Source organism: Malania oleifera, chromosome 10, assembly GCF_029873635.1.
Source record: "Malania oleifera isolate guangnan ecotype guangnan chromosome 10, ASM2987363v1, whole genome shotgun sequence".
NCBI classification, from domain to species: domain Eukaryota; kingdom Viridiplantae; phylum Streptophyta; class Magnoliopsida; order Santalales; family Ximeniaceae; genus Malania; species Malania oleifera.
Genome location: NC_080426.1, coordinates 20174946 through 20190484, shown reverse-complemented (window position 1 = coordinate 20190484; position 15539 = coordinate 20174946). Strand labels below are relative to the sequence as shown.

Genomic DNA, 15539 nt, shown 5'->3' with positions numbered 1-15539 from the left:
CACACACACACACATTTATAAGAGAAAGTTCCCAAGGATAAGGGAGATTACATGCCATACATGTAGCTCTCCTATGCTCTAACACGTTATGCAACCTGGTATGGCTACAACTGATACTTATCAGGGTATTCTCCTTTCTTAGCAAGCCCTCAAGTAGATAGTTTACTTTGCCATAAACATTTTTACAGTTGAAAAATATGCATTTGCTTTCTCAGTATAAACCAGTTCAATAAATAATAATATCATTTACATAAATTAACAGATATGCATAGAAGACACTCCCTGTGACTAACACACCATTTACTTCCCCCATGGTACGGGTTGTATGACCTAAAAGCTGGACTTATTGCGAGGCCTCGATTTTTCATACCATTTTTTTTTTACATCATATTTATCGGACATGTCAACACCCTGATACCATGCATATCACCTGACCCGCATTGGGCACGGGTATACCGGTCACATTATATTTCAAATACTTATAAGAGGAAGACAATAAATGCATACACCATAGTGAATATACATACCAAAGTATATAACCCATCAAAAAATACGTACATCAGTAAATATCCCAAAGTAACGAAACTCTAAGGGAAACATTCATCCCTAGATCAAACACTCACCCTGTATATCAGGGTCCCTGCTCCACTTTATCAAGGAACTCTATTACCAACTCGATCTTGGTTTCCTAAAATATTTAATACTTGGGTGAGACACATCTTAGTAAGACAGAATAAGTTATAGACAGTGTGTGACAATATGAGTGCGATTACATCAATATATATATATATATATATATATATATATATATATATATATATTCGGTCAAAACATTATTCATCTGATATGATATATCTGATATGTGCAAATAGCTATATAAATATAAAACACAACAATTATAAACTTTATACCCCATTTCTCAGTTTCATTTACTTTTCTCATCTTTCTTTCATTTCAGTTTATTTCCATTATATCATTCTTTTCTCATTTATTTGGCCTATGAGTATCCTCAGTAACCTTTCCATATTGTGTCTGTAACTCATGACCATTTCTAGTCTGCTATCCAGTCCATGGGTATCCTCTGTAACCATAACATACCGTGTCTGTAACCCATGGTTGCCTGGAGGATTTTTCTTTACGTCATGCTTTCCCCCATGGTCAAGGTTAGGCGGCCCAAAGGTTGGATCTAACCACGGTTGACCTACCTAGTTAGATAAAATAATACCATATGCTTGTTTGTAGTAACAAATGACCTGCCACATACCCTGGTCCGAAATCCAGGGGCAATAAATAACTCTACTCTGGCCCATTCGCACTGTCACGCCACACGCTCTACGAGTCCGTGTGGTTGCCCTTTTCAACCGCTAGCATCAGTACCGTGCTTGATATCATAACCTATCGCCACGGTTTACATATCCATTCATCAGAGTTTTCATTTCCATTATTTTACTTTTCTTATATCAACGTTTCCCATATCAATACATATATTGCAGTTGTTATGCTGCAATATTCACAATTCTAGTATTCACATTTCATTTCCAATATTCACATTTCATTTCCAGTATTCACACTTCATCATTCACAAATCAATTCCCATATTTCATTATTCATATTGCAGTATTTCACATTGTAATATTTTCATATTCATATATCAAAATTCACATATCCAGTATTCTCATTCAATATTCATAAAACAATATTCCCAGTAGATTTCTCATTTTGTACTGTTTCATTCTTAGCATTTCAATTTCACAATTCATCTCATAATAATATATAAGCAAATATGGGAATATATCACTTTTTATATATTTCATCATTTGCAATATGCACATATCAATATTTCATTTTTTTTTTCCATTTCATAGAAAATAATTTCCATATTTCCCATATTCTACATTTCTCAATATTCACATATATCAGTGTTTCATATTTCCACTATTCCCATAAAATCATCTCCATATATACATTTATCCCTTTTCAATATTTTCCAGAAAATCGTATAACATCTCCACATTTAATTTCTTTTTCTCAGGGATATTCATCATTATATCTTTTTCTCAGATTTCCCATTTCAAATCACATTTTACACAATACATTTCATAATTTTCATAAAATCATATGTCACACAATTTCTCATCTATTACTTATATCATCATAATAATAATTTTAGGGAAAAAAAAAAAAACCAAAATTCATTTCACATATATTTCAACTAGTATTTCTTAAAAAATATATGCTATAACTTATTCCCCTTACTTGTCTTACTGAGATGCCTACATAATTCAATCTTGAGCCCGTGACATTTCCAGCACAAAAACCTACAATTCCCATTTCCCCAAAACATTCAACTGAATTCCAACATAATTTCCATAAAACATTTCCTAGACTCCCAATAACCCAAATAAATTGTTAAACTCCAAAATAATCAACTTACCTCGGTTTCTTGAACTATGCCCGTAGGGTCTTGAAATTACACCCGCGACGCTTACCCGAGCCCTGAATTCAATAACCCTAATTCAACCTCAAAATACCCAATATTTAACATTTCGAAATCTACAATAATTAAACAATAATTAGCCCCTTAATAACCCCCTTAGCCTAATTGTGGGGTTATGCTTACGATGGCCCCACGAGAAATTCGCTGCGCTAGACTTGTAGAGAATCATCCCTAGATTCTCGTGGTGGTGTCCGATCGTTATTTGCGCTTAAGATTTACGAGAAATTAAGGTAAAAGTGAGAATTGAGCTTACTTCAAGAGATATGCTTATGCTGCTCCTATGACAAATCCGCTCTGGTAGAAATGGCGGTGGCGGAAAATAGAGTCTAGCGGTATTTCCTGATTTTTGATCGGGCCAAAATCAGCCGAGAAATTGAGGAGAGTGGGAGAGAGAGACGAGGAGGTATTTCTAGTTAGTTTTTTTCTTATTAAAATACTATTCATTTTATTTTTTTAATTAACTAATTAATAATTAATATACATTATTATTATTATTATTATTATTATTCTTTTTCCAGGTTACTACACTTATGCCCTGGGAGATTAGTCTAGACACAGTCAAACTAACCATCTGCAATACGTCTGCAAACATCCACAACTCGCTTGCAGGTCCGATAGCCTTACCACTTCCTGGACCGAGTCCCCAGGAAAGGTACTTCATCCTTACGCACGCTAAACGACGGAAACCAACCTACACCTGTAATGACCTGAAAATTTTTATGATAAAATAATTAGGAAAAATAATAGATGAAGAAGGTAAATAAGGAATAAAAGGAAAAGGGGAAATAAAAGTAAGGGAAAAGAAATTGTAAAAAGATATTAAGTAGATGCTTGTCGACGAGCAGGATTTTCTCGTCGATGAGAGATCTTTAGAAACTCGTCACCAAGTATGTATGTCTCGTCGATGAGGATTAACTGAGAGGGTTTGGCTATTCTGATACTCGTCGACGAGCTCATGGCCTTGTCAACGAGTGTTCTTCAGTGGTTTGTTGACGAGTCCTATCTTCTCGTCGACGAGTTTACGTGGAAAAGTCGAGTATAAGAAGGTTTGGGGAAGCTTCTTTGCGAAGGAAACTTATTTTCCTTCAGCTTTCTCTCTCTAAAATCGTCTCTCTCACTTCTCTCTAAGAATCCGGCCCAGATTCAGCTCGAATCGACGATCAGAAGTCGCTCTGTGTTCTAGGGAGGACTCTCTACACATCTAACAGATTAGTTTCCTAAACTGGGCATTTTGGGAAACGCTCCTAAGTTAAGGTAAGGGTCTGGATTTATAGTTTTGGGTTTTTAAAAGGTTATTTAAGCTTATTAAGTTGAGGAAACGTAGAAATAGTAGTTTATTTGGGGTTTATTTGATTAAACTAGGGTTTTTGAACCATGGACTTGGTGAGCATCACAGACATCGGTTTAGGATACCTATTGGTGTAGTCGAGGATTTAGGTAAGGAGGAAATTATATATATTAAATCAGGTTTTTTATGAATTAAGTAAAAATGGACTATGTTATATATGTATATATGTTTTCATGTGGGTATAAAATGTCAACCATGTAAATTATGTTTTTTGAGCTTAGGAATGCTTATTTAGCTACGTATATGTAAAAATTGAACTGAAGGAAGTGGAATATATTTCCAGGATAATTATGTAAGTAATGAAAGGTATTTTCAGTATATAAATGTTAAATGTAGGTTGATTTATTTTACAGGCAATATATGAATTTTTCTGCTAAAAATGTGTGGTATGAGCATATGGTAATGCAATGTAAATGTATGTTATATGTATGAGATGCAGATTATGTAAGTAATGCATTGTTAATGAAATGATATAAGGACCATGTTGTTTGTATTTGATAATGCAACCATGTATGCAATGACAGCTAAAAGGAGCTGTAGACTAATTGATGACAGTTAAAAGGAGCTGTATTAGCAGATTCTAGTGCATATGTATGTGGGTTAACTGATGTATAGCTAAAAGGAGCTGTAGTACGAATAAATGAAATAAAAATGAATGAAATGGAAATGTGAATGAAATGGATGTGAAATATGAAATGTGAACGATGTAAAATGTTAAAGGTTACATAAAGTGAAATGCTATGAAATGCTAAAGTTATGAACATGAACAAATATGGATGGTTGAATAACAATAGACAGAATAATGTATTATGATATTATCAGGTATTTATGATAGTAGAACATGTTACACTAGGGCGAGGCAAACTCTTCGCCTGAGGGCTTGCTGAGAAAGGCGAGTGCACTAGTAGTATCAGTAAGCAGTAGGTTGCATAACGCACTAGGGTAGAGGGAAACTACTTGTATGGGCGGGTAGATTTCCTTATTCTTGGGGGTCTTCGCTAGTAAACCTTTGTATAAACTGTGTGAGTAAGAGATTAATCTGTCACTTGATGGCTTACTGAGTAAGGTGAGTGCTTTGGTATGTTTTAGTTGTGACCTTCGGGTTGCCTAATATATCAGAATAGAGGGGTGCTACTTGTTGGGTAGTCTCATGGGTAAATATTTGCTTGTGTATGATTAGGTTCAAAAAATGATTTCAGAATATATGTGTTAATGGTTTTTCAAATGATATTAAAATGTTGATTATAATCTCATGTTGACCACACGTTTTAATTTATATTATTTCTTTCCCTTACTGAGATGTGTCTCACTCGATTACGAATTTATTTTTTTCAAGACCACCACGTAAATGAGCTTAGAGAATATCGAGCTTCATAGCATTTTTGGGGTTATAGAAAGAGGAAAGGGTATAAACATTTTAATGATAATTTGAGATGTATATAAGTTATGTTTTACGTTATATGTTTTAAAGTTTTCTGAGGTTTGGATGGTTGTGAAACATACTGATGTTTGCGAATACTGTATATTTTTGGTGATATGTGTATATATGGAAATGTAGGTGATTGATGATTATTATGAATTATGGATAGAATTAGGAAACTCTAGTATTATTTGTATAATTGAGGATCATAGTTATGTTTTCCGCTGCGTATGTATGATTGAATTATGGATTATTAGGATTTAATTAGGTATAACGCACCGGACCGGGTTTAAGAGTTTGGGGCGTTACAACACCTATCAGTATAGTGTGGGCGCACACGGTCTCAATAATAAATCCATAGAAATGGTATCGTGCTCACAATACAACTAGTCCTCAAGGTTCTTAAACCATATCATGCAATTTAAATAGTAAACAATGTAGTATAAATCTCATTTCATATAGAACCTGTCATTTAATAAAACCTCGGCCCCCAGCCGTTAAATAAAACCTGACTCACAACCGTTAAATAAAACCCGGCCGCTTGACGTAAAATCAAATTCCAGTATTTTGCAAAGGCAAGTTCCAGTATGTTTCACAAACAGTTCGGTATTTTTACAACCACACCCCAAATCCGGTTACACAATAACTATATCGATAATTCACCCTCCACACTATTTCAGTATTTAAACATAATCCATAAATAACCAACCAGTACCTCATAGTATATTTGGTTAATAAGCAAGCTTTTCACCGTTCATTTGATTCAAAATACCGTATCATATATCCTATATTTGAAAAAAAATCTCTTTTTGAATGGTCGGTTTTCGAAACAACCTTTGAAATCATAGTATACTTATATATAAAGTAGTTTAATCGGTTCAAACTTAATAAAAACCTGACTTAACTTGATCCCCTTACTTGTTCTTGAAAAAAGAAACTGATTCCGTTCTAAAAACGAAAAACCCTAACTTTTCGATCCTAAAAAATGAACCAACAAATCGAGAAAGAGGAGGAGAGTGATCGAAAACCAAGCACGGGCTCCTGGTGAGTCTACGGGAGAGAGAGAGAGAAAGCCACAAGAGAGTGAAAGTAGAGGAAGAGAGTCCAAAAACCCTAAGAGAGAGAGAGAGAGAGAGAAAGAGAGAGAGAGAATTTTTTAAGTTATGAAAAATAATGTGTTGCTTAGCCCTTAAGTAAGCCAACTTGCAGGAAAACCATTGATGGCTTTCCCTGCCCTTAGAAAATTGGCGACGGTTTGGTAGTTGACTCTCCCAGTTGACTGAAAATCGGCGACGATTTTCTTAAGCTTTAGAAAAACCGTCGATGGTTTGGGTCCTACCAAACCCATTTCCTTCCTTTTCCTTTTTTTCTCTCTTTTATATTTATTTTCTTTTATTTTTCAAGTTCAGGTTTCTACATCAATAAACTTAAGACAACATTGTCGGGAAGCTTGTTTAAGTCCATATATTGACTTCTTTAATTTGCAAACCATGTGCTCTTTTTCCTTTATAAAGAAACCTTCAGTCTGATCCATATAAACCTCTTCCTATAAAATCCCATTCAGAAAAGTAGTTTTTACATCCATTTGGAGCAACTTTAAATCATAATGTGACACTAAAGCCATAATGATTCTAAGTGAGTCCTTCTTAGATACAAGAGAGAAGGTCTCTTTGTAATCAATGGCTCCCTTTTAAGTAAAACCTTGGCTTTATGTCGTTCACATTTGCCCTTTGAGTCGAACTTGGTCTTAAAAACCCATTTACAATTGACATTTTTATAACCTTCAGGAAATTCAACAAGCTCCTAGACTTCATTATGGTCCATTGATTTTAACTCATCATTCATGGCATCAATCCATTTTTTGGAGTCATCACTTTCTATGGCTTGTGTAAGTGAAACCGGATCTTTTCTTGTCCCTACATCAAATTCAGATTCTTGTAGATATACCACGTAGTCATTCAAAATAGCAGATCTCCTTCCTCTTTGAGATCTTCTTAAGGCTATTTCTTGTGCTTGTTCTAAAATGGGCTCAGTGGTGATAACCTTATCATGGAGTGTTTGATCATTAAAATTTTGCTCATTGTTGTTAATGTGTTCAACAACTGTAGGAACAACAATTTCCTTAGAAGCCATAGGTAAAGGGACTTGTACCCTAACTTCTTGAATGTCCACATTTCGTGGTACATCACTCCCACTGGTTTCACCATCCTCAATGAATCTAGCATTTTCGGTTTCTACAACTCTCGTACTATGGTTAGGACAATAAAACTTGGACCCTTTAGATTTCTCTGGATAACAAATAAAGTATCCACTAACTGTTCTGAAATCCAATTTCTTTTCATGTGGATTGTAAATTCTAGCCTGTAACGACTCGAATTTTAAAAGTGGAATTTAAATAATAAAAGAAAGAAGAAAGGGAAATTGGAAAAAGGGGAAAAGAAGGGAAGCTGCCAAGCTTCGTCGACGAACACAAGGTTTCGTCGACGAAGGCTTCAAAGATTTCGTTGACAAACACAGGGTTTCGTCGACGAGAAAATGCCGAGAGGGGGTTTCTGAGCTGACTGAATTTCTTCGACAAGGAGTGGATTTCCTCGACTAAATTTATGAAGAACTCGTCAACAAAGATCGGGCTCGTAGACAAATTCTGCTGTCTATATATATGAAAATCTGATTTTTATTCATTTGCAAGCTTCCTCTTCACTCTCTCTCTCTCTCTCTCTCTCTCTCTCTCTCTCTCTCTCTCTCCTCTTCGGCCCTCTCACTCTTTCCCTTCGATTTTTGGCTAGTTTTACGCCGGATCGAAGATCTGAGGCTACCACAATGCTCCTGGTGAAGTTCCCTACGAGTTTGTCGGAGCGGATCATTGGGAAAACGAAGTTGGAAATCATCCTTGGGTTGAGGTAAGACTTTTTAAGCCAAATTAGACTTTATGGTAGTTATAAAAATTGATGTACGCATGAAAATACTGATGTTTAGTACTGGGGGTTTTGAGTTTCAGGGTGTTGATCAGGAAGTCATACGGGGGTTAGCCTAGGATATTTTGGGGGCTTTCTCAGTAGCCAGGTAAGGGAATAAACTAAAGCAGTTATTTTCCATGCATGTTATTATTAATTATGAGCACATTTATTTTCATAAAAGCCTATGCTATCTTTGTACATTACATATGAAATGTATGTTTGGAAAAAACTGCTATTATGATAAAAATGTATATGTATGTACGAGATGCCAGAAATGATGATTTTTAGAATATGAAGCATGACTTTAAACGGCATATGTGTGGCATGAACATTATTTTTATGTGAAGTGAATCAAAGATATTATTGATTTTACGAGCAAACATATTTCCAGGTGTTTTGAAAAGACGAGTTATGTTATACTGAGTTTGACAAATATATGAAAAATGAGTTATTTTCAGAATGTCAATATCTGAAATGTATTTATGTTATTAGCGCGAGGCTATGTATTTATATTATTGGCACGATGCCGTATTTACAATTTTGGCTTGAGGCCATGTATTTATCATTTCAACACGAGGTCGTATCTATGTTTTCGGCACGAGGCCGTGATGATGTTATGTATGTTCATGTAGTATATCTTATTACAATCAGGATGTTAGTTTAGTTCAGTTCAGGGCTTGGTACCGTAGCTATATGTGTAGATTAGATATCTACGTCAAATTAGTGCTAACCATCCCACGAGGGGATGAGAGATGGATAGTCGATGTAGCTTTCAGTAGAGTGTGGACGTCCACTTGGCAGTCCGGACCAGGGTGTGGTGGGCCCATCGTACTTACAAACATATTGGATTCGGCAGTGGTCGGCCAGCCATTGTCGGGTCCTGCCTTCGGGCTGCACAACCCGTCATGGGGGGTAATACGTGACATTAGCTGGCTATTCATCCTGGGTAGATTTTCAATATTACAATTATAACAGATGCTTATGTATGTTATGATTTAGTAGCAAATATGAAAGTACATGATTATCCAGTATGATATTATGAGTATTTCCAAGGTAATGAAATGTACTGTATATATATAAGCACTTTAAATGTTCATGTTGTCACACAACTGTATTTAGTTTATTTTCCCTTACTAAGAAGTGTCTCACCCCCAACATTAATTAATTTTCAGGAGCCCTTGAGAGACTGGCGGGTCAAGGCCGCCGTTGAGTGAGTGGAGCTTCCCTATTAGAAGGGTAAGCGTTGAACTAGGATTAGGAGATTTCTGTTGTATGGTCCTAGTGTTGTTTTTGATTTTTGGAGATTGTACATATAAACAATATATTGATGATGTAGTAAACTCTGGTATTATGTTTTATGATTGGATATTGAGATTTATGTTTACTGCTGTTAGGTTTTTCGCTGTGTTTAATAGATGTCCCCGCTACCCCCGGGTTCGGGTTGACCATTTCATTTATTATGTGATATTTTATATTAAGAAATTGAGGGACGTTACATAGCCTCCACTGGACAACACCAAACATGTAGGTATCTTAAACTCGACTTTCTTCCAGTCCATAACTCAAAGGGAGTTTTTGGAACTACCTTACTAGGAACCCGATTAAGTATGTATACAACGGTCTTAAGGGCTTCCATCCACAACGATATGGGCAGTGAGTAATTACTTAACGTACTCCTAACCATGTCCAGTAAAGTATGATTATGCCATTTAGCAACACCATTCTGCTGTGGCGTTCTTGGCATAGTGTATTGTGCACGTAAGCCATGCTTTTCTAAGAGTTTAGCAAATGGGTCAGGACATTGTTATGATTCATCGTATCTTCCATAATATTCACCACCCCTATCAGATCTGATAAATTTCACCTTTCTATCTAATTTCTTTTCAACCTCAGTAATGTATACCTCTAGGGCATCCACAACTTGAGATTTTTCACGCAACAGATATATATAACAATAATGTGAAAAGTCATCGATGAAGGTGATAATTTTTTTTTTCTCCACCTAATAGTGGGGAGTCAAAAGACCCACTAATGTCTGTATGGATAATCTCAAGAAGTGATTCACTTCTTGTTGCACCTTTCTTAGTGTGTTTGGTTTTTTTTCCCTTAATGCAATCCACACACACATTGAGATCGGTAAAATCTAGGTTTGGAAAAATCCCATCTTTCACCAATCTCTCTAACCTTTCTTTGAATATATGGCCCAGATGTCTATGCCACAAGTTAGAAGAACTCTCATTTATTAGGTTACGTTTATTTCCAACATTATGATGCAAAGTTATAAGGGTTTCAGCAAAATGGTTATCAAGATTTATTTTGTATAGGCCATCACATAAACAACCTAAACCAAGAAAGGCATTATTCTTCAACAAACTGATTCTTTTATTCCAAAACTTAAAGAAATATCCTCCAACATCAAGTTTAGAAACAGAAATCAAATTTATGGAAATAGAAGGAACATAAAGAGTTTGAAACAAATCTAAATGATGACTGGTATCTAAAAACAAATTATAGGTCCCAATGGCAGAAAATGGAACTTTGACACCATTCCCCAAGATTATAAAATTCTCATTTTGGCTTAGGATTTGGATTGTAAGGAATCCCTTTCTTTTTAAACCAAGCCTTGCGTTTATGACAATCTTTCTGAAAGTGCCCCAACTTCTTATAGAAGTGATATCTATCATTGTTTCACTCCTTCTTGTGAGCCCCAACAGCATTATGAGGCTCTTTAGCTTTAAGTGGTCCATATTTCATGCCCTCTCTTGGCCTTTTTAATTTCTTTTTGGCTCCCTGACTTACAAGGTTGACTGAATGATGTCCTTGTTGCTTAAGCCTTGTCTCCTCTTGAATAAGCATACTGGTCAATTTATTCACATTCCACTTGTCCTTAATAGTGTTATAGTGAATTTGAAATGACCCATACTAAAGAGGTAATGAGTTCATAAGAAACTACACAAGAAATGGCTCATCCACATTCATCCCAAGAGCCTTGAGTTTAGCAGCTAGATTTGTCATTTCAAGAATATGCTCATGCATCCCACGTGTACCATCAAATTTCATGGTGGTAAGCTGAGCCATTAATGTCCCTGCAAGAGACTTGTCAGCAGATCGGAAATGATCTTCTATAGTTTTCAATAATTCTTTAGTGCTGCTAGTTTCAGGAAGCATTGATATAATGTTATTCGCTATGCTCATTTGCATAAACATAATGCTCAATCTGTTTGATCTATCTCAAGACTTAAAGAAAGTCTTTTCTTCCAAACTGCTTGAATCAATAATAGTAGCTGGTTTCTTAGTTCGAAATGCTAAATCAAGATCCAGAATACCAAGGTGAAACTGGACTTGTTCATACCAATCTTAGAAATTAGTTCCATTAAACATAGAAACGAATGAAACTGGCGAATGTAGCAAAATGGGAACAGAGACTGTAAAAAGAAATGTTCACAACATTAATGCTTTGAATTAACAATCATAAGCAGTGCTACCATATTCCACCTTTGGGTTGTAATTACAATACACTAGTAAACAATTATGGTGATTCACTTTCACCTAGGAACTTGGCTTAAAAGACAAAAATCCATATCACATATTAACATGTGAACATAAATCAACAGAATGGCAAATCATGCATTCACGTTTCAAGTTTTAAGAAAGCATAAATGCCTTTCAATTACGATAAACCGGGAATTTTCTTCGCCAGCGAAAATAGATCAATGAAGATAAAAAATTGATTCGGTGCTATAACGAGTAAAATCCAAAACATGCTGATTGACAATCTTGAGTACCAGCGAAACACAAATTACAAAATAGAAAATCACAATAATTCAAACTCAGACTCTAATACCACATGTAAATTAAAAATCTATATCTATTGATTGCCAAGATCTTGAATAATCATGATTTTCTCTTTAAATTATGTGTAAAATAATTAGCGTACCTGATCAATCCATTGGGCAAATCTTGGAAGAGGAGAAGGCAAACCCTTTGGAGAATGTCGGGTAGAAGAAAAGCAGTTTCTCTCTCTTGGCCCCAAAAGATGTTACGTTAATTACACAAATAATGATGGATATTTTGTACTTTTATAAGGTAGAGAGAGGACCGATTTTCCTTTTTTCATAATGACTCTCTTTCCATCAAAGATAAAGTCCAAATAGGAAAATAACTTCTCTAATTAATTAAAATAATAATTTACCATAACTATTTAGAATTGCAACGGTTTCACTAATCCCAATAATTAAAATTGGGTCACATCATTTGGGACAAAATCTTACATTTTATCATCCAAAGGTCTCATCTAAAATTTGTCATCCAACCACATGGCTTCACTTCATTAATAACTTTATTCAAATCACACAAAACAAAATCCAAAGTTTCTTCAAACTTTTCTCTAAAGAAAAATTCATCAAGCATTTCTTTAATTCCAATATCTTCTACCTTTCACCAATCTATATATTGAAAAAATGTTGAAATCTTATTCCCCTTTCAAGCAAAAACATCCTAGATTTTTTGCCTTCACAGTTCTTTTTCTTTCTTTACCAAAGTTGACAAACTAGCCCTCTTGATTTTCTTTACCAAAGTTGACAAACTAGCCCTCTTGATTTTCTTGAAACGTAAAACTACCTTCTCAAATAGAGTATTTTCCTCTTCTTCTTGTTTTTTTTTTAAAAAAATTAATCAATTTTCATGATTCTAGATGCCGACTCCTTCTTCAATCATAACCCCATTTCAACAATCCAGCTATCAAACAATATCTCACCCTTTTCAACTTTCAAAGATTGGATCTAATGTAGATTATATCATTTAGTTCAATTATATATATATGGCATAGCATATTCTTTCCACTCTGATCGACAATAATTCGACCGTAATTGAAAAAATTAGCCTACTAGATCGTCTTAATTATTATATATCATCATCACACAGAAAAATAAAAACTACTTTTATCTGTTAAAGCCGGCTGTTAATAGCATGAAAAATTAAAATAATGAGATGCAAAATCTTCATAATTAAGCAACGGAAAAACAAATGAAGGTAGTCTAGTATTTAATAGACATGGTGATAGTATTAAATCATAAACGTCAAGCAGAATTTTAGCACATTGTGCAACATATTTGAAGGCAACGAACTTGTTTAAGATGCCATAATTAATAAATCATACATGTTTCATTAAGCACCGCCCCTTTCTAATAACCACCCTCTTTTCCAAACCGAGATGCATGGCAATCCTTGGCCATGATATTAGAGGAGAAGAACTTGTCGGCACCACCCAATACCGACATTGACACACCCATCTTCGCTTTACTCACGTAGTTCTTTCGATACGTTTGCCCTAGGACTCCATCCACCATTTCAGTCAGCTTATAGAACTTAAAACCAAGTTCCAAGTGAGCAAAGCAGTTCTCATTGGTTATGTTATAGCCATGCACTCTTGACTCGTCTGCCAAAATTGGAACCACTTCCACAGAAACCCTAAAACTCCCAACCATCTCAACCACAACCCTATTAGTATCATCGGTACGGGTAATGGAGAGAAGTGGCATGGTTGGAGGCTGCCACATGGAGCTGCTTTTGGTCGGGAGGGAAACCGAAGTGTTGTCGAAGGATAGAGCGAGATGGTCGACACTGTCGTCCCATTTTGACGTCGTTTTGGCTGCGACGAGAAGTTTGTGAGTGCCAAATATGATTCCTATGGATTGTACCCAAGTGAAGTCCCTCTTCATGTCAAGATTTCGCTTGCCGATGAAGTGAGCATTGATATGGAGGTTCGTATCCGAGACTAAGCAAAAGTCTTGGTCTCTTCGGCCATGGAAGTAGAAAGCAATGCCATCGCCACCCACAAAGCGAGGGTCCTGGCAAACGGCACCCGGAAAATCACAACCTGCATGACAAAATAAGTATCACAAAATGTAGTTAAATGAAGCTGCACACACTTGCAAATGTGCGTATTTCACCGGAAGTTAGGTTCAGACATTAGAATATTGTATCTCATAGTCTCATACCCCGTTAGGCATAAGAATTCTCCAGTTGCTAATGTTCAGTTTATATATATAAGAATTCTTCAGTGCTAATCTTCACTTTATATATTTAAGAATTCTCCAATGGCTAATGTTCACTTTATATATACTTCGATTTAAGATTACTAGTACATGCTGAAATCGTATATTTTTCTATAAGGTCAAATTAGTTATATGGCATAATTTTAGTAGAAGAAGTAAGACATCCCATGACATGCAAGTCTTTCTCCACGTATAAAATGCTATAAATACTGCAAGCTAGCTAGCTAGTACTTACTACAGAGGGGCTTGCAGGAGATGCAGTCAATCAAGCAGCTGGTGGGGCAGTGGAGGGGGCAAGAGTACCAGACACCGTAGCACCACGGGAATCCCTTCGACTTACATCTCACTCGGTGCCGGGCGACGGGCGGGCCAGCCTCGACGGTGGTTGAGATCAGCCCCAGGAATAGGATGATGAGAGGAAAGAGAACCGCCGCACTTGACAAACTCATCCTCATATTCTTCATCGTGCATGAACAAGGATTCCAGAATTGAAGTAGTGCTAATGACCATTGCCTGTACATATGCTTTTATAGAAACTGCAGAGCAAGGCATGGGACAACGAGGGAGGTGCGTTTTGTTTTGTTGTCTTTGGAAAATCTTGTGTTTAGCCTTCAGAAGAAGTGCATGCATATGCATATGCTTTCAGTTTCAGCGCTAGCTAGCTTCACGTGATATCTCACGTTTCTCCTCTTATGCACTGCATGCCTCCTACGTCATATGGAAGGATTCTTGAATTTCTTTTTTTTTTTTTTTTAAAAAAAACAAGCTATAGCTAGATAATATTTAATTTAATTATTTAGAGTTTCTTTACCGTAAAAAATGAAAAAATAAAAACAGACCAACCAACCGAGGCAATAAAAAAGGTAGGAGTTATGGACCCGGCCAAGCTAGCTTAACCGACACTGCTTGGATGACCAATCCGACCGTTCAAAATCAGCGTCTATAAATCCTCTATCTACTAACGAAAAATCAGCTTGATCGGACCACGGATGATCCTCCAATTGTCGGTTAATCAAAACTGCGCACTATTACATAAACCTAGATTTTTTCAACATGGTTCTCCCTCTCTCTCACTTTTATAATATAATTCTACACTGTCAACCCTAATTTTCTTTACTTAAATGAGGTGTAAAAAGACCTCTAAAAAATCCCGACAAAGATCCCAAAGAAAATGTGTTAAAGGGTTGAATGAGTTTCTCCACATAGGAGAGATACTCAAACCCAACAAATATCCCCCTCCCAACTATGTGGACGCTATCGT

The 15539-nt window shown here is 35.9% G+C and overlaps 1 protein-coding gene across 1 annotated transcript; it reads right to left on the bottom strand.

Annotated features, from left to right (window-relative positions):
* Positions 1-13258: 13258 nt before the first annotated feature.
* LOC131166332 (uncharacterized) lies at positions 13259-14766 on the bottom strand. Its single transcript, XM_058124787.1, has 2 exons — positions 14514-14766; positions 13259-14100 (listed from the first exon to the last, which is right to left on the bottom strand). The coding sequence occupies exons 1-2, from the start codon at positions 14740-14742 to the stop codon at positions 13406-13408; spliced, it is 924 nt and encodes a 307-aa protein (XP_057980770.1). The 5' UTR covers positions 14743-14766; the 3' UTR covers positions 13259-13405.
* Between the last annotated feature and the right edge of the window lie 773 nt (positions 14767-15539).

Bases quoted from the DNA above. Each gene is read 5' to 3' on its own strand.
- LOC131166332 (XM_058124787.1), bottom strand. From the start codon at position 14,742: ATGAAGAATATGAGGATGAGTTTGTCAAGTGCGGCGGTTCTCTTTCCT. The intron at 14,101-14,513 runs GTAAGTACTAGC...TTTGTCATGCAG, and splicing joins CTCCTGCAAGCCCCTCTGTA to GTTGTGATTTTCCGGGTGCC.